General features: G+C 39.3%; 1 protein-coding gene across 6 annotated transcripts in view; it reads right to left on the reverse strand.

Moving 5' to 3' along the window:
• The window catches only part of AGBL4 (AGBL carboxypeptidase 4), a 1,466,214-nt gene that overhangs the window by 1,279,843 nt on the left and 160,876 nt on the right, over positions 1-25,495 (reverse strand). For all 6 annotated transcript variants that reach the window (XM_050802234.1, XM_050802256.1, XM_050802226.1 and 3 more), the window contains one exon: positions 13,799-13,921. In XM_050802234.1, coding sequence (XP_050658191.1) covers positions 13,799-13,921 — 123 coding nt within the window. The remainder of the gene's footprint in view (positions 1-13,798; positions 13,922-25,495) is intronic.

The following is a 25,495-nucleotide window of genomic DNA, read 5'->3' on the forward strand; positions in this document are numbered from 1 at the left end:
TGGAGGCTTTGTTCATTCCTTTTCATTCTTTTTCTCTAATATTGTCTTCATGCTTTTTTATTTCATTAAGTTGATCTTCAATCTCTGATATTCCTTCTTCCACTTGATCTGTTCAGCTATTGACACTGATGTATGCTTCACAGAGTTCTCATCCTGTGTTTTTCAGTTCCACCAGGTCATTTATGTTCTTCTCTAAATTAATTATTCTACTTAGCAATTCCTCTATCCTTTTTGCAAGATTCTTAGCTTCCCTGCATTGGGTTAGAACATGCTCCTTTAGCTCGGAGGAGTTTGTTATTACATACCTTCTGAAGCCTACTTCTGTCAATTCATCAAACTCATTCTCTGTCTAGTTTTGTTCCCTTGATGGTGAGGAGTTGTGATCCTTTGGAGGAGAAGAGGTGTTCTGGTTTTTGGAATTTTTAGCCTTTTTATGCTGGTTTTTCCTCATCTTTGTGTATTTATTTACCTTTGGTCTTCGACATTGGTGACCTTTGGATGGAGCTGTTGTGTGGACATCCTTTTTGTTTATGTTGATGCTATTCCTTTCTGTTTGTTAGTTTTCCTTTTAAGTCAGGCCCCTCTGCTGTAGGTCTGCTGGAGTCTGCTGGAGGTCCACTCCAGACCCGTTTGCCTGAGTATCACCAGCGGAGGCTGCAGAACAGCTAAGATTGCTGTTTGCTCTTTCCTCTGGAAGCTTCATCCCAGAGAGGCACCTGCCAAATGCCAGATGGAGCTCTACTATATGAGGTGTCTGTTGACCCCTGATGGGAGGTGTCTCCCCATCAGGAGTCACAGGGGTCAGGAACTTATTTGAGGAGGCAGTCTGCCCCTTAGCAGAGCTCAAGTGCTGTGCTGGTGAATCCACTGCTCTCTTCAGAACCTGCAGGCAGGAACGTTTAAGTCTGCTGAAGCTGCGCCCACAGCCGCCCCTTCCCCCAGGTGCTCTGTCCAAGGGAGATGGGAGTTTTATCTATAAGCCCCTAACTGGGACTTCTGCCTTTCTTTCAGAGATGCCCTGCCCAGAAAGGAGGATTCTAGAGATGCAGTCTGGCTGTAGCTGCTTTGCTGAGCTGCGATTGGCCCGACCAGTTCGAACTTGTGGTGGCTTTGTTTATACTGTGAGGGGATCAGAATCCTCCTTCCAAAATCTGTGTAGCCCTTAAGTCTGTATACATAAACTCCATTTTAAAATGTTAAAAACTGGTCACGAACATGATTCACCAAGGTGGTATGAAATAATTAAGCATGACCTAGGTAAGGAAATTGCAAGGTTGGCAACACATTGAGCCACTAGTGTCAACTATGACCATTAAAACAGAGCTTCTCCTGGCCAGGCGCAGTGGCTCACACCTGTAATCCTAGCACTTTGGGAGGCCAAGGTAGGTGGATCACAAGGTCAGGAGATTGGACCATCCTGGCTAACACAGTGAAATCCCGTCTCTACTAAAAATACAAAAAATTAGCTGAGTGTGGTGGAAGGCACCTGTAATCCCAGCTACTCGGGAGGCAGAGACAGGAGAATGGCATGAACCCGAGAGGCAGAGCTTGCAGCGAGCTGAGATCACGCCACTGCACTCCAGCCTGAGCGACACTGCACTGCAGCCTGGGTGACAGAGTGAGACTCTGTCTCAAAACAAACAAAAAAACAGCTTCTCCTACGGTTCAGCAAATCATGCCAACTACTATAGCCCTGAGCTATTGGAAGCAGGAGGTGGTGAGTGAGGATCCAACCCCATCATTTACAGTAACCCCAGGGAATCAATGAGAAAGGTTTCTTGCCCTTAGCATTCAAGAATGAATCAAAAACGGGTCAGTGAAAGAGCTCATGCCAGGTAGTTCAATAAAAGGAATTTACTATAGGAAACTAGTTGCTCAACTAGTGGGAAAGCCAAAAGGCCAAACAGGGGAGACTGGGAAAAAGTAAGAAAGAGTGGGGCAACACAGAGATTAACAACAGTAAGAAGTGTCTACTGTACTCATAGACAGAAGGCAAAGACAAATGCTATTGATATCCTGAGAGCTCAGGCTATCCAACAATGATGATATCACAAGAAAGGAATTGTTTGGCAAAACCATGAATGTAGGTGTAGCCACTGCTGAAGATGCCACCCAAAAGAGAAAGAAAAAGAAATACCTAGTCTTCTTCCTTCTTCCTGCCCTATATACTCCTGCAAGAGGGTCCTCTTAGCTGAGATAGCTAGAAGTCAGTTGACAAGGAAGGCTGGGAAATGCAATTTTCAGAATTTAGTCCCTAACACTACAGAGTAAAGGTGGAAAATGGAATTAATTGCAAATAGTCAAATGACCTGCACAAGATATTCCTAAACCTTCAGATGCCAACTCAATTTGAAAGCTATATGATAACCCATAATTTGTATAGATTTTTCAATGCTGAAGTATATTATCAAAATATTATCTTATGGAGCATGAAGAATAAAAACACAGACAACATTCTAGTTTGCTAGTTAATATAATTATTCAAGTGTTATTTACAAATGGGAAGCAACAATAATAGTAAGTAAAAAGTAAATTCTAATTGAAAATTATCATTTTCTGGTTATCAGTAGAAAAATTATGTCTTAGAATTTACACTAATATATATACATACTATAATCATTCCAGTAGTATCTTAAATTGCTATTTTAAAAAAAAAACTCAACCATATTTAATAACAAGATGTGTCTCCTCTTGTGATTATTTTACTACTAAAGCATAAGAGGGTGGTTTACGTGCATCAGAAGTCCCCTTCAAAGCTGTTTCTCAGATTACTTGAAAAGAGCAGTTGAAGAGGCATGCAAACAGGTTTCAATAAGCCCAGTTCATATTTCTTCAACTGTGCTTTCCAAGGCCTTTCAGTTTAGCTGTTGAGATTACAGGCATGAGGCTCTGTGCCTGGCTAAGAATCCATCTATTTGCATTTTTCAGCTTCTAGAGGCACCCACATTCCTTGGCTATAGCCTTGTCCATCTTCACAGTCAGCAAGGGCTTGTCAAGTCTCACATCTTATTCACTCTGACTCTGACCCTTCTGCCTCTTTTCCACATTTAAGGACCTTTGTGATTACACAAGTCCACTCAGAAAATCCAGTATAATTTCTCTCTTAATGTCAGCTGATTAGCAATGTTAATTCCTCCCTCCCATATAATTGGAAACATATAGGTTCTGGGGTTAGGATGTGGGCATCCTGGAAAGCCACTATTCTGCCAGTCACCCCTGGTTTAACTTTTTTTTAAAATTGAACTTTTCACTGAAGCATAACAATATGGGGAAGGTACCCACCTCACACCTCTAGGCCACTGTGGGGTCAGGGTAGGGGCAGCATGCACCCAGGTCATGGCTGTGCAGAGACGGCTGGGTACCCAGGGCAAAAAGGGAGTCCTGCCAGAAAGCAGGAGGAGGGAGTGCATTTGTTCATTCATTAAGCATGTATATTGAAGTCTTGCTATGGGTTATAGATACAGTGGTGAGCAAGGTGGACAGAAACCCCTACCCTCAGGGAGTTCCCAGTTAGTGAAACAGACAAAATAAGGCAGATCAAAGTACTCTAATACACCATGGGTCATTTATCTTCCTCCTAGTGATGCATGTTGCAGCTATTCCTGTTTGTGGGGAGCAGATAGGTTCCTTTACATCTAGAGTGAGGTGGCACAACAGCATATGCTGCCAGGAAGAAGTTGGGTGTCAGCAGACTTCACCCATGCAGCACCTTTTTCTTTGTTGCCACCTGGCATCACAGAGGCCACTGTAGCTGGGGCCTGGTTCCCACATTGCTCCTTCCAAGTCCAGTGCATCCATGCATCTGAATGCTCTCTCCTGGGCATCCCCGCTGCACCCTCCTCTATGCTCCCCTCACAGACTCTACCCATACTCCTTGTGCCAACTGTTTTTTCCTTCCTCTCCCCTTCCTTTCCTTATTCTGTTCTTTCCTCTTCCTTTCCTTATTCCTTACTTTCCTCTTCCTTATTCTGTTTCTCCCTCTGTCTCTTCCTTTCCTGGTTTGCAAAACTATATTTTTAAATAGTCAAAGCCACTTGTACCTTGAACTTTCAAAATCATTATTTTAATCCTTCCTCTTCCCATCTCACCACAAACTCTTTTGCCCTGGAACAGAGACTAAGGGACATTTCCAGTTTTTGCTTCTTTCAGACTTGGAAACTAGACCCAAAGTCAAACTGTCAGTTCTAAAGCAAGGTATCTCTGAAGAAATATCCAACAGTGTCATCTTGGTAGAAAGATTTCTGTAGGATGGTCTGTGGTACTGCAGGGGTGAGGACACTGTGAGCCACTGGGAATGGAATTGTGAGAGCCTAGAGAGCCTGCCAGTGCTGGCGGCCTTCATGCCTATGAAGATGCCTGTTCAGGAGCAGTAGCAGAGGAATGGGTTTAGGAAAAACGTAAGTCTGAACCCTGATTTCCCACATCAAACAATGACTCCTGAACGACGAGGCCCTCACACATGGGGAACACATGGAAAAAGGGAGAAGTCAGACCTAAATGTTCTACAGAAAACCTATGTAAAAGAGAAACCCCACAAATGTCAGGAATGCGGAAAGGCCTTTAGTCACAGCTCAGCACTTATCGAACACCACTGTACGCACACAGGAGAGAGACCTTATAAATGTCACGAATGCAGAAAAGGCTTCCAAAACGGCTCAGCACTTACCAAACACCAGAGAATCCACACTGGGCGGAAACCCTATAAACGCACTCAGTGTGGGAGGACCTTCAAACAAATTGCCCCGCTGATCCAGCACCAGATAACTCACACAGGTGAGAAGCCCTATGAGTGCAGCGAATGTGGGAAACCCTTCAGTTTTAGGTCCTCCTTTAGCCAACACGAGTGAACTCACACAGGCGAGAAGCCCTACAAGTGCAGCAAATGTGTGAAAGCCTTCCAGCAAAGCATCCACCTCACCCAGCACCTGTGAATCCACAATGAGGAGAAACCCTATCAGTGTGGTGAGTATGTCAAGGCCTTCAGCCACAGCTAGTCCTTGACCAAACACCAGCAAATCCACACAGGGGAGAAGCCCTGCAAGAGCCATGAGTGTGGAAAAGCCTTCACCAAGATCACACCACTGATTCAGCACTGGAGGACCCACATAGGAGAAAAGCCCTATAAGTGCAGTAAGTGTGGGAAAGCCTTCAGCCAGAGCACACTCCTGACCAAGCATTGGAGGATTCAAACAGGAGAGAAGCCCTACAGATGCAACCAGTGTGGGAAAACCTTCAGCCACAGCTCCTCACTCAGCCAGCACAAGCAGATGCACATAGGAGAGAAGCTGTCTGAGTGCAGTCAATGTGGGAAGGCCTTCCAGCAGAGCACACGCCTCACTCAACACCAGTGAATCCACAGACGGAAGAAGCCCTACGAATGCAATGACTGCAGCAAGGCATTCAGCCACAGCTCATCCCTCACCAAACATCAGCGAAACTACACTGGGGAGAAGCCCTACGAATGCAACCAGTGTGGCAGAGCCTTCAGCCGGCTTGCTCCCCTCATTCAGCATCAGAGGATCCACACAGGAGAGAAACCCTATGGATGTAACCAGTATGGCAGAGCCTTCAGCCAGATCTCCCTTCTCATCGAACACCAGAGGATTCACACCAAGAAAAAGCCCTACAGGTGTAATAGGTGTGGGAAATCCTTCAACCACAGCTCCTTCCTCAGCCAGCACAAAAGGACACACACTGGGGAAAAGCCTTACGAGTGTCACGATTGTGGAAAGTCCTTTAGGCAGAGCACCCACCTCACTCAGCACTGAAGGATCCACACAGGAGAGAAGCCATATGCATGCAGGTACTGTGGAAAGGCCTTTATACACAGCACCTCCATTACCAAGCACCAGAGAACTCACATTGGATAAACCCACACCACATGTGCTGGGGACATAGGAAGACCTTAAGCCACAGCTCATCCCTTTCTAGATTTCACCCAATCATATACATGAGAAACATATATTCATACACAAGTCTTTTCACATGGCACGCCTCTCAGACACCCTCAGAGAGTTTATACTGATGGGAAATTACCATGGAACCACCAAGCTCTAGGTCATCCATCCCTGCAGCCAAACAGTAGGGAAATGTGGAGATAATCAACATTCAGGACCTTTAGCCTTGAATGCCCATTAGTGTTACATTATAGAACCTACAAAAAATAAATCGAACAAATGTAGTGGATCCAGGGAAAGCTATTTTTTTTTTTTTTTTTGAGACGGAGTCTCACTCTGTCGCCCAGGCTGGAGTGCAGTGGCCGGATCTCAGCTCACTGCAAGCTCCGCCTCCCGGCTTCACACCATTCTCCTGCCTCAGCCTCCCGAGTAGCTGGGACTACAGGCGCTCGCCGCCTCGCCCGGCTAGTTTTTTGTATTTTTTAGTAGAGAAGGGGTTTCACCGGGTTAGCCAGGATGGTCTCGATCTCCTGACCTCGTGATCCGCCCATCTTGGCCTCCCAAAATGCTGGGATTCCAGGGAAAGCTTTTGTCCAAGGATTCACTGTATTCTAAACCAGAGATGTTCAAGTTGGTGAGAAACCCAAAAAATGCCTTTCATATACAAGAACCAAATGAAGTCAGAATTTGCCATTATTGTACACTACATTTTTCAGAGGGGAAGTGCTTATGAATGGTGCAGGTTGACTCTGATATTCCCAAATGACAATATGGCAGAGTGTTCCAGAAATGAGACAGGCATCATTATGGAATCACTATGGATACTGACTGTCTCAGTAAAAAGCTGTCTGATTTGTGTGTGCATTGTTTGATCAGGGTACCTGGCAGTCAGTCACAGATTGGAATTCCACATGACAAAGTATCAGTGTACTATAAACAGGCTTTTAATTATCCTTGCATTATTTTGCAGTTAGTCTTTATATGCAATGATATTTAAAGGCTTTGCATGGGAAGACTCAAAATGTAAAGCTGCTTCCAAAAAAAAAAATCCCACTTTCTGAGGAGAAATTCAAGCCAGCTGCAGAAATCTGCATAAGTAATGAGGAGCTGAATGTTAATGCCCAAGACAATGGAAAAAAATGTCTCCAGGGCATGTCAGAGACTTCTGTGGCAGCCCCTGCCATCACAGGCCTGGAGACTTAGGAAGAAAAAATGGTTTCATGGGCCAGGCCCAGGGTTCCTCTGCTGTGTGCAGTCTAGGGACTTGATGCCCTGCATCCCAACTGCTCCAGCCATGACCAAGGTGGCCAAGATATAGCTCAGGCTGTTGCTTCAGAGGGTGGAAGCTCCAGGCCTTGGCAGCTTCCATGTGGTATTGAGCCTGCAGGTGCACAGAAGTGAAGAATTGAGGTTTGGGAACCTCTGCCTAGATTTCAGAGTATATATGGAAATGCCTGGATGCCCAGGCAAAAGTTTGCTGCAGGGGCACAGCACTCAGGGGCACTGCACTAGGGCAGTGCAGAAGAGAAATGTGAAGTCAAAGCCCTCACACAGAGTCCCTACTGAAGCACCACCTAGTGGAGATGTGAGAAGAGGGCCACCATCCTCCAGACACCAGAATGGTAGATGCACTGATAGCTTGCACTGTGTGCCTAGAAAAATCACATGCACTCAATGCCAGCCCATGACAGCAGCCAGGAAGGGGGCTATCCCATGCAAAGCCACAGAAGCAGAGCTGCCCAAGGCCATGGGAGCCCACCTCTTGCATCAGCATGACCTGGTGTAAGACATGGAGTCAAAGGAGATCATTTTGGAGCTTTAGGATTTGACTGCCCTGGTGGATGTTGGACTTACTTTCCCATAGTACCTTTGTTTTGGCCAATTTCTCCCATTTGGAATGGCTGTATTTACCCAATGCCTGTACCCCCATTGTATCTAGGAAGTAACTAACTTGCTTTTGATTTTACAGTCTGATAGGTAGAAAGGACTTGCCCTGTCTCAGATGACACTTTGGACTGTGGACTTTTGAGTTAATGCTGAAATGAATTAAGACTTTGGGGGACTGCTGGAAAGGCATGATTGGTTTTAAAATGCGAGGACATGAGATTTGCAGGGGGCTGGGGCAGAATGATATGGTTTGGCTCTGTGACCCCACCCAAATCTCATCTTGTAGCTCCCATAATTCTCATATGTTGTGAGAGGGAGCCAGTGGGAGATAATTGAATCATGGGGGCAGGTCTTTCTCTTGTAATAGTGAGTAAGTCTCATGAGATCTGATAGTTTTAAAAATGGTAGTTGCCCTACACGAGCTCTCTCCCCCTGCCTGCTGCCATCCATGTAAGATGTGACTTGCTCCTCCTTGCCTTCCACCATGGTTATGAGGGTTCCCCAGACATGTGGACATGTAAGTCCATTAGAACTCCTTCTTTTGTAAATTACCAAGTCTCAGGTATGTCTTTATCAACAGGGTGAAAAACAGACTAATAAAAAAAGTGAAAAGACACCCACTGAAGGAGAGAAAATATTTGCACACTATCCATATGACAAGAGATTAAGAACCAAAATACAGAAGGAGCTTAAACAACACTACTTTTTAAAAAAGCTAATAATCCAATTAAAAATGGGCAAAAGACCTGAATAGACATTTCTCAAAAGAAGACATACAAATGACCAACAGGTTTATGAAAATTTGCTCAAATTTATTGATCATCAGAGAAATGCAAATTAAAACTACAATGAGGTGTCATTTCACCCCAGTAAAAATGGCTTTTATCTAAAAGACAGGCAATAACAAATGCTGGCAAGGATGTGGAAAAAATGGAAACTTCATATACTGTTTGTGGGAATATACATTAATTTATGGGCACTATGGGAACAGTATGGAGGTTCTTCAAAAAAACTACAAATAGAGCTACCATATAGCTAGCAGTGGTATATCCCAGTGCTAGGCATATACCCAAAAGTAACGAAATTAGTATATCAAAATGATATCTGCACTCCCATGTATATTGCAGCATTATTCACAATAGAAAAGATTTGAAATAGGAAAGATTTGCTATATGCACACTTAGCAAATCTTTCCTATTGTCCCATAGCAAGACATGACTTGCTCCTCCTATATTCCACCATGGTTGTGAGGCTTCCCCAACCACGTGGAAGTGTAAGTCCATTAAAGCTCTTTCTTTTGTAAATTTCCAAGTCTCTGGTATGTCTTTATCCGCAGGGTGAAAATGGACTAATACAAAAGTGAAGAGACAATCCACTGAAGGAAAGAAGTATCTCATGTACTCCATAAATATATAAACCTATCATGTAACCACCAAGATTGAAATTAAAATATTTTTTAAATACTAGTAGTAATTTTATATACCAAGAATGACTAAGCTGAGAAACAAATCAAGGAGGCAATCCCATTTATAATAACTACAAAAAAATAAAATATCTAGGAATACATTTAACCAAGGAGATGAAATATTTCTACTAGAAAAACTGCAAAACACTGGTGAAAAATATATGGATGATATAAACACATGAAAAAACATCCCATACTCATGGAGCAGAAGAATTAATACTGTTAAAGTGATCACACTGCCCAAAGCAAGCTACAGATTCAATGCAATCCCTATCAAAATACTGACATTATTTTTCATAGAACCAGATAAAGCAATCCTAAAACTCATAGTGTACCTAAAGGAGCCCAGATAGCCAAAGCAGTTCTAAGCAAAAAGAACAAAGCTGGAGATATCAAATTATCTGGCATCAAATTACACATACTACAAGGCTATATTAACCAAAACAGCACAGTACTGGTTTAAAAATAGACACCTAACATCAATGAAAGAATAGAGAACCTAGAAATAAAGCCACCTATCTCCAGCCAACTACACATACACTGGGAAGAGGACACTGCTTTCGATAAATGGGTACTGGTAATATTGTATTGCCACCTGCAGAAGAATGAAACTAGACTCCTATCTCTTGGCATGCACAAAAGTCAACTCAAGATGGATTAAAGACTTAAATGTAAGACTTAAAACTATAAAAATACTATAAGAAAAACTATGAAAACCTCCTTTGGACATTGGTCTAGGCAAATAATTAATGACTAAGGCATGAAAAGTATTAGCAACAAAAACAAAAATAAATCTATGGGACTTAATTAAACTAAAAAGCTTCCACACAGCAAAAGAAATAATCGACACAATGAACAGACAACATGTGGAATGGGAGAAAATACCTGCAAAGTATTTATCGGACAGGGGACTAATATCCAAACTTTATCCAATTTTTACAAAAATGTCACAAAAAGGTGAATATCCAATATCCAAAATTTATAAGGAACTCAAACAACAACCACAACAAAATAAATAACCCCATTAAAATAGGCAAAGGACATGAATAAATATTTTTTAAGAGAGAACATTACAAATGGCAAATAAACACATTTTTAAAATGTTCGACATCATTAAGCATCAGAGAAATGCAATTAAAAGTACAATGAGGTATCATTTTATACCAGTCAGAATGAGTATTATTAAAAAGCAAAAAAATAATAGATGTTGTTGAGGATGCAGAGACAAGAGAATGCTTATCAACTGTTGGTAGGAATGTAAATTAGCACAACCTCTATGGAAAACAGTATGGAGATTTTTCTAAGAACTAAAAATAGAACTCATTCAATACCATTCAATTAAAAGAGATTTTAATCTCTTAGATTAAATCTCTAAGAAGAAAAAGAAATCATTATGTAAAAATCAAAGAAAAAGAAATCATTATGTAAAAAAGTTACCTGCACTCCAATGTTTATTACAATACTATTTAAAATAGCAAAGATGTGGAATCAACCTAAATGTCACTCAATGCAGGACAGCATAAAGAACATGTGATATACAATGGAATACTATTCAGCCATAAAAAAAAAATAAATCATGTCTTTTGCGGCAACATGGATGGAACTGGAGGCCATTACCCTAAGTAAAATAACTCAAAAGCAGAAAGTCAATACACATGCTCTCATTAATAAGTGAGAGCTAAATAATATGTATACATATAGAATCTGGAATAATAGCCCTTGGAGACTCAAAAAGGTAGGGGGGTTCAGGGAATGAGAGATGAGAAATTATTTCGTGGGTACAATGTATACTATTTGGGTAATAGTTACACTAAAAGCCCAAACTTTACCACTATGCAATATATCCATGTATCAAAACTGCATTTGTACCTCTTAAATGTATTCAAATAGAAAACTTAAGGTGCTAATGGTGTTATATCCAACAGCAGAAAGTCCATGGCATGAAATGTTTACAGAGATATGAAAAATAACTGCACTAGATATTCCTAATCGATCACTTATAAGAAGCAGGGATCTATGTGACTTTGTATATGATACTATTAAACATTTTTGAAAATTTAATGACATTGACTGGTTCCTCCTGATGTTACCGGACAACATGGTTAAAAAAAGGTGGGGGGATGAGTTCAGGGATTCAAACTCCCAGCAAAAACACCTAATGAATAACCTAAGAGCTTCTGTGTGTACCCTGAAGGAGACCTTCACTTTCTGTAGCTGCAGGGCTGAAATTGCTGAAGATCAAATGTAGAACCTCATCCTATGACTTGATGAATTACAAGGCAAGTTAAACACCAGCCTGGCGGAGTGCGTATTGTTAACATGAGGGCATTGATTAGGATGTGGATGTGTGGGAAGGCCCTCCAGGGTCACTGACACTCTAAATTCTGAAGAGTCTTCTTTGCCCTAACTAATATATATCTTTTCTAAAATGTCCTCATTCATCTAATTTATTATTATTATTATTATTATTATTATTATTACTATGTACATTCTGGTAAGGAAGCTCACATTTTTAATAGTTACCTAGCTAGCTATCTGTATATATATATGCACACACATACATACATACACACACACACATACATACACACACACACATTAAGATGGATAGTAGGTATCATCCCTCAATAAAATGTAAGAAAACTGACTCCTTTTTCAAACCAAGATTTGAACTGCAGCCTGAATCAAAGTCTGTCCACTTAACCACTCTACTGCAAGTCTCATGTATTACTAGCACAGATCTAATTGATATAACCAATTGTTCATAAATTGTTGGGAAAATATGCATTATTTATTTGGTGATTACATGGTAAGATTGAACAATTTCTTTTACTGAGTTTTTTTTGAAGGGATGGAAAAAGACTGCAGCGGGGTTAAAGAAAAGATGTTATGAGAAAGGAATATGAATTATTGCAGGCTGTATGTAAATCAAGATATTTAATCTTTAAAATGGGGATAATCTTTATTCCCACAAAGTTGTAATTATTGTAAAAGGTCCTTACATCTTTAACTAACGTAAGAAAGAATTAAAGATATTTTGTAGGCATCAAGTACATATAAGACAAGGCACTAGTACAAGATTTATAGAAAATAAAAAGCCATTGTTCTTAATTATGCGGACAGTATTCAAGTCTGGTTGGAAGTACAATACTACAATACTGCGTTATGGGCTGAATCATGTACTCTCAAAATTCCTATGTTGAAGTCCTAGGATCTTTACAGAGGTAATCAAGTTAAAGTGGGCTCATTAAAGTAGGTCCCAATCCAATGTGACTGACATTTTTGTAAAAAGTGGGAATTTGGAATATAGACATGCAGGGAGAACACCATGTACAGATGAAGGCAGAGATTAGAGTGATGCTTCTATAAGCCAAGGAGCACCAAAGATTGCTAACAACCTGTAGGAAGCTAGGGGAGAAACACGGAACAGATTCTTCCTCATAATTCTTAGGGGGAATCAGTCCTGCTAATACCTTGATCTCAGACTTCTAATCTCCAGGACTGTGAGACAATACATTTCCGTTTTTTAATTCACTCAGTTTGTGGTACTTTATGACAAACTGAATACTGTTAAAGTAAGAAAAAATAAATATCTGTTGTTTAACCCACTTTGTAGTACTTTATTATATCAATCTTATCAAACCTATACAATATGACATAATCAAAGAGCAACATCCTGCATAAACAAATTTTCAATTGTTTGCTATAAACAACCAATGCTTTTAAGGTTCAGAAACAACTATTATATAATTGATATTGATATGTCCCTTCAGCCACACATATACATAAATATGCACACACATGCATGCATGTAGGTGTGTATGTATTTGCATACATGCATGTATATGAATAACTAATTTCATTGGTTATTCAGAACCAATGAAAATTAATAATTATTTGTAAAATAAAATTATGTTTACCTTTCTTACTAACATTTTCAACATATTCTGAGTCTCTACTATGTGACAATTAGAGCATGAGGTTGAGAACATCAAGAGCTAAACAAGATCTAGTCCCTTCTGTATGAGAATACACAATCAAGTCCTCATCTCCACTGTCAGAATACCCACAGTATTTGCCAATTATGAGGAAATTTTACCTCTGTTCTTTAGTTTGTATTCAATTAGGTCTGCTGTCTAATTATTTGTTTTATAGGGAAGCCTCCTCTCCCCCCAAGACAAAGTTCTACTGTAAGCATGTCATACAGAACTAGACAGATATTACTCAATAACTCATAATTGATAATACAGTCAAACATGAGGGTTTTAGTCCAAAACAAAAAAGTATCTTGGAAAGTAGTTTCTAAAATATAAGGTACTATATAAGCATTTGTTAATATTACCATTAATTATATTTTTAATCATTTATAACAACAAAAATTTGATATTCCCAAGTTAATTCCTTCAAAATTTTTTCCCATAAAACTTGTCCCATTATTGTGAAATATTAAATGACTTGAATTGCACTGAATGGTCACATAAAATTCAATTCTGAAAAAAAAAATGTCTTACCAGACAAACTTAAAAGGAAAAGCCTTTAATATACTTACCACTTTCAAAGCAAGCATCAAAGAGAAGATGTCCTTTCTTGGGCTGTCCACAATATCCAGTTGGAAGCACTATATATTTGCTCACATTCCCTCCGATGGCATCATCATTTCCCATATCATTGCCTATTAAAAAAAATTGTCTCATGTTAAGTAAAAGTCAAAGTATATTCAGCAATAGAAGTCCAGTCAGATTTTTACTGTTAGTTACCCCTTCCCTAGTCACCAAGTGTTTAACCAAGCAAAAAGAAGTTAACATCACATTGTGATACAGTGAAAAAAGGCTACATTTTCAAACAAAATGATATAGCGTCAAATGTCAACTCAAATACATGCTAATTCTCTATGCCCCAAAGCAATCAACCTAATATCTTTATACTTCAGCTCCTCTCATCCATAAAATGTGAACAGTAAACTCATCTTCCAAAGTTGTGTTATTAGAATTGTATATAAACTATAAAAATATCTTCTATCATTATCAAAATCCAAGATATATTCATTAAATTGCATCAGCCATTTAATATATAAATAATTTACATAATTTGACAGAAACATACATTCAATTATTTAAATTTGAATAAAGCAGTTATTCTATAAATAGCATTATGACTTCCAGATGCTCCACCAGAAACCATCTGAGAAACACTGAATTAGCATAGATGTTCTATTTCCTAACAGGAACTTTAATTTTTAAAAGTTTTTGAAGTTTCACTTTCACCTAAGATGTAGAAAAATGGAAAGAGTATCCCTTCTACCCTAACAACAACAAATATCTCAATTAAGAACAAAATCATAACTTTCCCAAATCTATCAGAGAACAGAGTTTGAAGAGCAGCTAAATCATCCAATGTCAAAGGAAAGTCAAGTCCCACCAAAAAGAGCATGGGAAGCAAGCACTGACTCCTCCATGACAGAGCACAAGAAGAAGTAATGCTGGGTCCCATACAAGTTAGTAAAAAAGCTAAGCTAATTTTTAAATATTATTAAATGTCAAATAAGGAAATACGAGAGTGTGGAACTACTGAGTCATAGACACAAAGGGAATTCACATCCATTTGAAGACTCTGCTGTACAGGTCTCTACCAGATATTCAGAAGGAAGATTACAAGCAGGTAGGTAGACCAGAAAATGTTTTCCTTTGTGGTACAGGCCTAGAGAAGGAGAGAGCCTTCTGTAATAGGAAAGGCATGAAGTCCCTTATGGGAAAAACAGCCTTACATGACTAGGGGAGCAATAACGAACTTATCACCTGAGTACAAAAGTGAGAGGACGAGAAACAATAAAGGAAAACTCGTCCACACCTGAAGGAGTGGCAAACATTCCCAGAGAATATTATAAGTATTATTCATCACTATAAATGGATATACTTCTTTCCAGGTCATTTGTGTAGGGGCTTGTGTCAACCTAGTCTGGAAATAAACTAGGTTTGAGTTTCACTGTTGCTATGGTCATCTTAAATACTCAATCACCCCAGCCAGCCCCTTCCCTCAAAAATAAAATAGCACTAGAATAATTTGAAGCTAGTTGGATACTGAAGATAACCGTAGCAACAAAGAAACTCAAACACACCTTAACTCCAAGCTAGGTTGACACAAGCCCCCACCCAAATGAGCTGGAAAGAGATATATCCATTTATAGTGACAAATAATATTTGCAAGTACTATAAATACTATAAAAACAGTAGTATTCTCTACTCTTCTGGTATTCTATAAAAAATTGTGAGACATAGCCAAAATATCAAGAAAAAACAACCTACTATCTAGGGAAAAAATGATACACAGGACCAGACATAGAAATGACCAGATACTGGAATTATCACACAATGAATTTTAAATAAAGCTTAATATGTTAAAGGCTGTAGTGGAAAATGAGAACAAAATTCATGAAGAAATGGGAAATTTCATCAGTAAGACACAAACCACAATAATAATACAAAAGGAAATGATAAAACCAAAATCACAGTAATAGTGATGAAGAATGCCTTTAATGCATTCATCAGTACACTTGGCACAGCTGAAAAATAAATCAGTAAACTTTAGATCAATAAAAATAATCTAAACATAAATGCAAAGGGAAATAGGAAAAGCAAAAGGGAAAAAAGAGCAGAGCATCCAAGAGCTGTGGAATAATATCGCCAATCTAAAATATATATATAATTGGGATTCCCGAGGATATAAGAGTAAGAATGAAGCAGAAAGATAATTGAAGAAATAATGTCTGAGAATTTTCCAAAGGTAATGAAAGATATTGAGCTACAAATCCAAACAGTAACTAGTAGAATAAATATATTATTAAAAATTATATATATATTATGCTTAAAGAGATAAATCACATACAAATGAACTAAGACAAAAATACATATTTCTCTTTGAAATACATAAACTGTGCAAACCAAAAGTCAAGGTAATGATATATTGAAATTACTGGGAAAAAGTCAATGTAAAATTTTATACCAATTGAAAATATCTTTCAAAGATGAAGTACAAACTAAAGGTATTTTAAGAAAAATAAAAGCTGATATAATTTATTATAAACAGTCCTGTGTTGTAAGAAATGTCAACAAAAGTTCTTCAGCCAGAAGAGAAATAATAGCAGCTATAAACTAAGGTCCACACAAAGAAATGAAGAGCTCCAGAAATGATATAAATAAAGGTAAATATAAATTTTCTTATTTTCAATCACTCTAAAAGATAAATGACTATAGAAAAAATAGCAATGTATTGTGTGTTTATGCCATATGAAAAAGTAAAATATATTACAAAAATTGCACAAAAGATTAGAAGAAGATGGCTGACTAGAGGTGCCTGACACTTGCCTCATTCACAAGGAAGGGGCCAGTGTCAGGCACCTCTAAAAACAAGTAGATAACCACACATCGAATAAAGTGCCTAAGCGAGAACACTGGAATTCAGCAGGGAAGTAACAGGGACCCTCTGAGGCATGAAAGGAGAGGGAAGTGAAGCAACTGGCCCAGCCATGATTGTCTCAGATCCAAGAGAAGTTCCCCACTGCAAAGGAAAGGTAAGTAAAAGATCCCCAGTGCTGCATATTCCCATCACAGATGCCTGCAATAGCCACAGGAGAGTCTAGCATAGAAAGTCATCTGGAGTCCATTGCAATTGCGTTGTTCTACAGAGGAAATTCACACTCCGTTCTACTCACCCCCTGAACCCTAAGCAGGTGCAACTTGCCACCATTTTGAGAACTAATCCCCCATCAGGCTACATCTTGCCCTGGGGCCTAGCTGTCCCTGAATCTCCACATCCCTGGAGCCCCAAGGACATCCTCCCACATCCAACCAGAGGGCTGCTGCATTATGATGCCAGCTGGACCCAGCAATACATCTGGGTCCCCAGCACTGTAGCCATATAGTGTCCTAAATCACCCAAAACAGGCAGTATAGCACACCAGGGAGGCTGCCCACAGGACAAAAGGAGCCAAAATGCACAGTTCCCAGAGTCTGAAAACCATCTTCCCCAAGACACTGCCATTAACAAAAACAACACGCCTCCAGCTGAAGGGTCACTGCACACCTGAATGCACCACCACAGAGCTTGAGAATAAGCCTGCCTATGTATGTCATCCAGGATCTGATGGTTTTACAGATGGTTGGCATTACCCCAATTGGCAATCATTTTCTCTCCTGCTGCACTGTGAAGAGGTGCTTTTTGCCATAATTGTATGTTTCCTGAGGTCTCCCCAGCCATGTGGAATGGTGAGTCAATTAAACCTCTTTTCTTTATAAATTATCCAGTCTGAGTATTTCTTCCTAGCAGCATGAGAATGGACTAACACAAATACAAACAAAGAAGTTACTATGTAATGATAAAGAGATCAATTCAGTAACAGGATATAACAATGCACCCAACACTAGAACATCCAGATATATAAAGCAAATATTATTAGAACTAAAGAGAGAAATAGACCCCAATACAATCATAGTGGGAAACTTCAAAACTCCCACATTCAGCATTGGACACATCATATAGAAAGAAAATCAACACATTATCTGCACTATAAACCAAATGGACCTAACAGACATTTACAGAATATTTCATCCAAAAGCTGCAGAATACACATTCTTCTTATCAGCACATGGAACAGTTTCATGGATAGATCATATGTTAGGTCACAAAACAAGTCTCAAGAAATTTCAAAAAATCAAAATCATATCAAATATCTTGTCAGACCACAATGGGATAAAACTAGAAATCAATAACAAGAAGATCTCTGGAGGTAGTAAAAATAGACAGCAATTAAACAACATGTTTCTGTATTACCATTAGATCAATGAAAAAATTAGGAAGAAAAATTTGAAAATTTCTTGAAACAAATGTAAAAGCAAACACAACATACAAAAACCTAGGTGATAAAGCAAAAGCGGTGCTAAGGATATTTCACAACAATAAATTACAAAATCAATAAAGCGGAAAGATTTTAACAACGTAATGCTGTACATCAAGAAAGAAGAAAAGCACAAATAAACCAAATGTAAAATAAGTAGAAGAAAAGAAATAAAAAAGATCAAAGCAGAACTAAACAAAATAGAATCTAAAAAAACACAAAGGATAAGCAGAATGAATTAAAAGGTGGTTTTTTGAAAAGATAAAATCGATAAACTGCTAGCTAGCTAAACAAGACAAAGAGAGAAGACCCAAATAAATAAAATCAGAAATAATAAAAGACATTACAACTGATACCATAGAAATACAAAGGACCATTAGAGACTATTATGAACATCTATGTGCTATCAAATTGGAAAATCAAGAGAAGAATGTATAAATGTGTGAACATATATAATCTATAAAGATTGAACCAGAAATAAATAGAAAACCTGAACAGACTAATAATGAGTAGTAAGATTGAATGAGTAATTTTAACAACCTCCCAATGAAGAAAGCGCAGGAGCAAATGGCTGTACATCTGAAATCCACAAAACTTTTTTAAAAGAACTAATATCAATTCTCATACTATTCTAAAAACTGAAAGAGAATTCTTTCTAACTCATTCTATAAAAACAGCATTACTGGCGGAGCAAGATGGCCGAATAGGAACAGCTCCAGTCTCCAGCTCTCAGGGCGAGCAACACAGAAGACAGGTGATTTCTGCATTTTCAACTGAGGTACTGGGTTCATCTCACTAGGGAGTGCTGGACAATCAGTGTTGGTCAGCTGCAGCAGCCGACCAGCAAAAGCTGAAGCAGGGAGAGGCATCACCTCACCTGGGAAGCACAAGGGGGAAGGGAATCCATTTTCCTAGCCAGGGGAACTGAGACACACAACACCTGGAAAAGCGGGTAACTCCCACCCCAATACTGTACTTTATCAAGGGTCTTAGCAAACGGGCACACTAGCAGATTATATCCTACACCTGGCCAGGAGAGTCCCATGCCCACGGAGCCTCCTTTATTGCTAGCACAGCAGTCTGCGATCTAACGGCAAGGCAGCAGCAAGGCTGGGGGAGGGGCGCCCGCCATTGCTGAGGCTTAAGTAGGTAAACAAAGCCGCTGGGAAGCTCCAACTGGGTAGAGCTCACAGCAGCTCAAGGAGGCCTGCCTGTCTCTGTAGACTCCAACTCTGGGGACAGGGCATAGCTAAACAACAACAACAACTAAAACAACAAAAAAGCAGAAACCTCTGCAGACGCAAACGACTCTGTCTCACAGCTTTGAAGAGAGCAGTAGATCTCCCAACATGGGGGTTGAGATCTGAGAACGGATAGACTGCTTGCTCAAGTGGGTCCCTGACCGGTGAGTAGCCTAACTGGGAGACATCCCCCACTAGGGGCAGACCGACACCACACACCTCACACAGCTGGGTACACCCCTGAGAGGAAGCTTCCAAAGCAAGAATCAGACAGGTACACTCGCTGTTCAACAATATTCTATCTTCTGCAGCCTCTGCTGCTGATACCCAGGCAAACAGGGTCTGGAGTGGACCTCAAGCAATCTCCAACAGACCTACAGCTGAGGGTCCTGACTGTTAGAAGGAAAACTAACAAACAGAAAGGACACCCACACCAAAACCCCATCAGTACGTTACCATCATCAAAGACCAAAGGCAGATAAAACCACAAAGATGGGGGAAAAGCAGGGCAGAAAAGCTGGAAATTCAAAAAATAAGAGCGCATCTCCCCCTCCAAAGGAACGCAGCTCATCGCCAGCGACGGATCAAAGCTGGACGGAGAATGACTCTGATGAGATGAGAGAAGAAGGCTTCAGTCCATCAAACTTCTCAGAGCTAAAGGAGGAATTACATACCCAGTGGAAAGAAACTAAAAATCTTGAAAAAAGACTGGAAGAATTGATAACTAGAATAATCAACACAGAGAAGGCCATAAAAGAACTGACAGAGATGAAAACCATGACATGAGAAATACATGACAAATGCACAAGCTTCAGTAACCGACTCGATCAACTGGAAGAAAGAATATCTGCGATTGAGGATCAAATGAATGAAATGAAGTGAGAAGAGAAATCTAAAGAAAAAAGAAGAAAAAGAAAAGAACAAAGCCTCCAAGAAGTATGGGATTATGTAAAAAGACCAAATCTATGTCTCATTGGGGTGCCTGAAAGTGAGGGGGAAAATGGAACCAAGTTGGAAAACACTCTTCAGGATATCATCCAGGAGAACTTCCCCAACCTAGTAGGGCAGGCCAACATTCAAATTCAGGAAATACAGAGAATGCCACAAAGATACTCCTCGAGAAGAGCAACTCCAAGACACATAATTGCCAGATTCGCGAAAGTTGAAATGAAGGAAAAAATCTTAAGGGCAACCAGAGAGAAAGGTCGGGTTACACACAAAGGGAAGCCCATCAGACTAACAGCAGATCTCTCGGCAGAAACTCTCCAAGCCAGAAGAGAGTGGGGGCCAATATTCAACATTCTTAAAGAAAAGAATTTTAAACCTAGAATTTCATATCCAGCCACACTAAGTTTCATAAGTGAAGGAGAAATGAAATCCTTTACAAATAAGCAAATGCTTAGAGATTTTGTCACAGCCAGGCCTGCCTTACAAGAGACCCTGAAGGAAGCACTAAACATGGAAAGGAACAACCGGTACCAGCCATTGCAAAAACATGCCAAAATGTAAAGACCATCGAGGCTAGGAAGAAACTGCATCAACTAACGAGCAAAATAACAAGTTAATATCATAATGGCAGGATCAAGTTCACACATAACAATATTAACCTTAAATGTAAATGGACTAAATGGTCCAATTAAAAGACACAGACTGGCAAACTGGATAAAGAGTCAAGACCCATCAGTTTGCTGTATACAGGAGACCCATCTCACATGCAGAGATTACATAGGCTCAAATTAAAGGGATGGAGGAAGATCTACCAAATGAATGGAGAACAAAAAAAAGCAGGGGTTGCAATACTAGTCTCTGATAAAACAAACTTTAAACCATCAAAGATCAAAAGAGACAAAGAAGGCCATTACATAATGGTAAGGGGATCAATTCAACAGGAAGAGCTAACTATCCTCAATATATATGCACCCAATACAGGAGCACCCAGATTCATCAAGCAAGTCCTTAGAGACTTACAAAGAGACTTAGACTCCCATACAATAATAATGGGAGACTTCAACACTCCACTGTCAACATTAGACAGATCAACGAGACAGAAAGTTAACAAGGATATCCAGGAATTGAACTCATCTCTGCAGCAAGGAGACCTAATAGACATCTACAAAACTCTCCACCCCAAATCAACAGAATATACATTCTTCTCAACAGCACATCACACTTATTCCAAAATTGACCACATAATTGGAAGTAAAGCACTCCTCAGCAAATGTACAAGAACAGAAATTATAAGAAACTGTCTCTCAGACCACAGTGCAATCAAACTAGAACTCAGGACTAAGAAACTCAATGAAAACCGCTCAACTTCATGGAAACTGAACAACTTGCTCCTGAATGACTACTGGGTACATAACGAAATGAAGGCAGAAATAAAGATGTTCTTTGAAACCAATGAGAACAAAGATACAACATACCAGAATCTCTGGGACACATTTAAAGCAGTGTGTAGACAGAAATTTATAGCACTAAATGCCCACAAGAGAAAGCTGGAAAGATCTAAAATTGACACCCTAACATCACAACTAAAATAAGTAGAGAAGCAAGAGCAAACACATTCAAAAGCTAGCAGAAGGCAAGAAATAACTAAGATCAGAGGAGAACTGAAGGAGATAGAGACACAAAAAACCCTCTAAAAAATCAATGAATCCAGGAGTTGGTTTTTTGAAAAGATCAACAAAATTGATAGACTGCTAGTAAGACTAATAAAGAAGAAAACAGAGAAGAATCAAATAGATGCAATAAAAAATGATAAAGGGGATATCACCACCGACACCACAGAAATACAAACTACCATCAGAGAATACTATAAACACCTCTACGCAAATATACTAGAAAATCTAGAAGAAATGGATAATTTCCTGGACACTTACACTCTCCCAAGATTAAACCAGGAAGAAGTTGAATCCCTGAATAGACCAATAGCACACTCTGAAATTGAGGCAATAATTAATAGCCTACCAACCAAAAAAAGTCCAGGACCAGATGGATTCACAGCTGAATTCTACCAGAGGTACAAGGAGGAGCTGGTACCATTCCTTCTGAAACTATTCCAATCAATAGAAAAAGAGGGAAGCCTCCCTAACTCATTTTATGAGGCCAACATCATCCTGATACCAAAGCCTGGCAGAAACAAAAAAAAAAAAAGAGAATTTTAGACCAATATCCCTGATAAACATCGATGCAAAAATCCTCAATAAAATACTGGCCAACCAGATCCAGCAGCACATCAAAAAGCTTATCCACCATGATCAAGTGGGCTTCATCCCTGGGATGCAAGGCTGGTTCAACATACGCAAATCAATAAACGTAATCCAGCATATAAACAGAACCAAACACAAAAACCACATGATTATCTCAATAGATGCAGAAAAGGCCTTTGACAAAATTCAACAGCCCTTCATGCTAAAAACGCTCAATAAATTCGGTATTGATGGACCGTATCTCAAAATAATAAGAGCTATTTATGACAAACCCACAGCCAATATCATACTGAATGGACAAAAACTGGAAGCATTCCCTTTGAAAACTGGCACAAGACAGGGATGCCCTCTCTCACCACTCCTATTCAACATAGTGTTGGAAGTTCCAGTTAGGGCAATAGGGCAAGATAAAGAAACAAAGGGTATTCACTTAGGAAAAGAGGAAGTCAAATTGTCCCTGTTTGCAGATGACATGATTGTATATTTAGAAAACCCCATTGTCTCAGCCCAAAATCTCCTTAAGCTGATAAGCAACTTCAGCAAAGTCTCAGGATACAAAATTAATGTGCAAAAATCACAAGCATTCTTATACGCCAGTAACAAACACAAACAGAGAGCCAAATCATGAATGAAGTTCCATTCACAATTGCTTCAAAGGGAATAAAATACCTAGGAATCCAACTTACAAGGGATGTAAAGGACCTCTTCAAGGAGAACTACAAACCACTGCTCAGTGAAATAAAACAGGACACAAACAAATGGAAGAACATACCATGCTCATGCATAGGAAGAATCAATATCGTGAAAATGGCCATACTGCCCAAGGTTATTTATAGATTCAATGCCATCCCCATCAAGCTACCAATGAGTTTCTTCACAGAATTGGAAAAAACTGCTTTAAAGTTCATATGGAACCAAAAAGGAGCCCGCATTGCCAAGACAACCCTAAGTCAAAAGAACCAAGCTGGAGGCATCACGCTACCTGACTTCAAACTATACTACAAGGCTACAGTAACCAAAACCACATGGTACTGGTACCAAAACAGAGATATAGACCAATGGAACAGAACAGAGTCCTCAGAAATAACAGCACACATCTACAGCCATCTGATCTTTGATAAAACCTGAGAAAAACAAGAAATGGGGAAAGGATTCCCTATTTAATAAATGGTGCTGGGAAAATTGGCTAGCCATAAGTAGAAAGCTGAAACTGGATCCTTTCCTTACTCCTTATATGAAAATTAATTCAAGATGGATTAGAGACTTAAATGTTAGACCTAAAACCATAAAAACCCTAGAAGAAAACCTAGGCAATACCATTCAGGGCATAGGCATGGGCAAGCACTTCATGTCTAAAACACCAAAAGCAATGGCAACAAAAGCCAAAATTGACAAATGGGATCTAATTAAACTAAAGAGCTTCTGCACAGCAAAAGAAACTACCCTCACAGTGAATAGGCAACCTAAAGAATGGGAGAAAATTTTTGCAATCTACTCATCTGACAAGGGGCTAATATCCAGAACCTACTAAGAACTCAAACAAATTTACAAAAAAAAACCAAACAACCCCATCAAAAAGTGGGCAAAGGATATGAACAGACATTTCTCAAAAGAAGACATTCATACAGCCAACAGACACATGAAAAAATGCTCATCATTACTAGCCATCAGAGAAATGCAAATCAAAACCACAAGGAGATACCTTCTCACACCAGTTAGAATGGCAATCATTAAAAAATCAGGAAACCACAGGTGCTGGAGAGGATGTGGAGAAATAGGAACACTTTTACACTGTTGGTGGGATTGTAAACTAGTTCAACCATTATGGAAAACAGTGTGGCGATTCCTCAAGGATCCAGAACTAGAAATACCATTTGACCCAGCCATCCCATTACCGGGGATATACCCAAAGGATTATAAGTCATGCTGCTATAAAGACACATGCACACGTATGTTTATTGTGGCACTATTCACAATAGCAAAGACTTGGAATCAACCCAACTGTCCATCAGTGACAGACTGGATTAAGAAAATGTGGCACATATATACCATGGAATACTATGCAGCCATCAAAAAGGATGAGTTTGTGTCCTTTGTAGGGACATGGATGCAGATGGAAACCATCATTCTCAGCAAACTATTGCAAGAACAGAAAACCAAATACCGCATGTTCTCACTCATAGGTAGGAATTGAACAATTAGATCACTTGGACACAGGAAAGGGGTCATCACACACCGGGTCCTATTGTGGAGAAGGGGTGGGGGGAGCGCTAGCATTAGGAGATATACCTAATGTAAATGACAAGTTAATGGGTACAGCACACCAACATGGCACATGTATACATATGTAACAAACCTGCACGTTGTGCACATGTACCCTAGAACTTCAAGTATAATAAAAAATAAAAAAATAAAAAAAAAAGTGGACAGCAGAAATGACCAGATATTTCTCAAAAGAAGACATACAAATGGCCCCAAAACATATGAAGAAATGCTCAACATCACTAATCATCAAGGAAAGGCATACCAAACCATAGTGAGATATCATCTCACCCAGTAGAATGACTATTATCAATAAGATAAAAAATAACAAATGCAGCAAGGAGGAAAAGAAAAGGCAATTTTTGTGTACCATTACAAGAAATAGCGGAAATGTAAATTAGTACATTAGTCCATAGACACGATGGAACACAGCATAAAAGTTTCCTAAATATCTAAAAATAAAGCTACCATACAATCCAGCAATTCCAGTACAGGATATTTATCTAAAGGAAACAAAACAATGATATATTGATATATCTAACAGACAGACTACCATACTGGTTAAAATAGGAAAATCCAATGATACACTATTTATAGAATATCAAGTTTAAATATTATATAAAGTCATGAGTAGATTACAAGTA

The sequence above is a fragment of the Macaca thibetana genome, chromosome 1 (genome assembly GCF_024542745.1).
Source record: "Macaca thibetana thibetana isolate TM-01 chromosome 1, ASM2454274v1, whole genome shotgun sequence".
NCBI lineage: Eukaryota > Metazoa > Chordata > Mammalia > Primates > Cercopithecidae > Macaca > Macaca thibetana.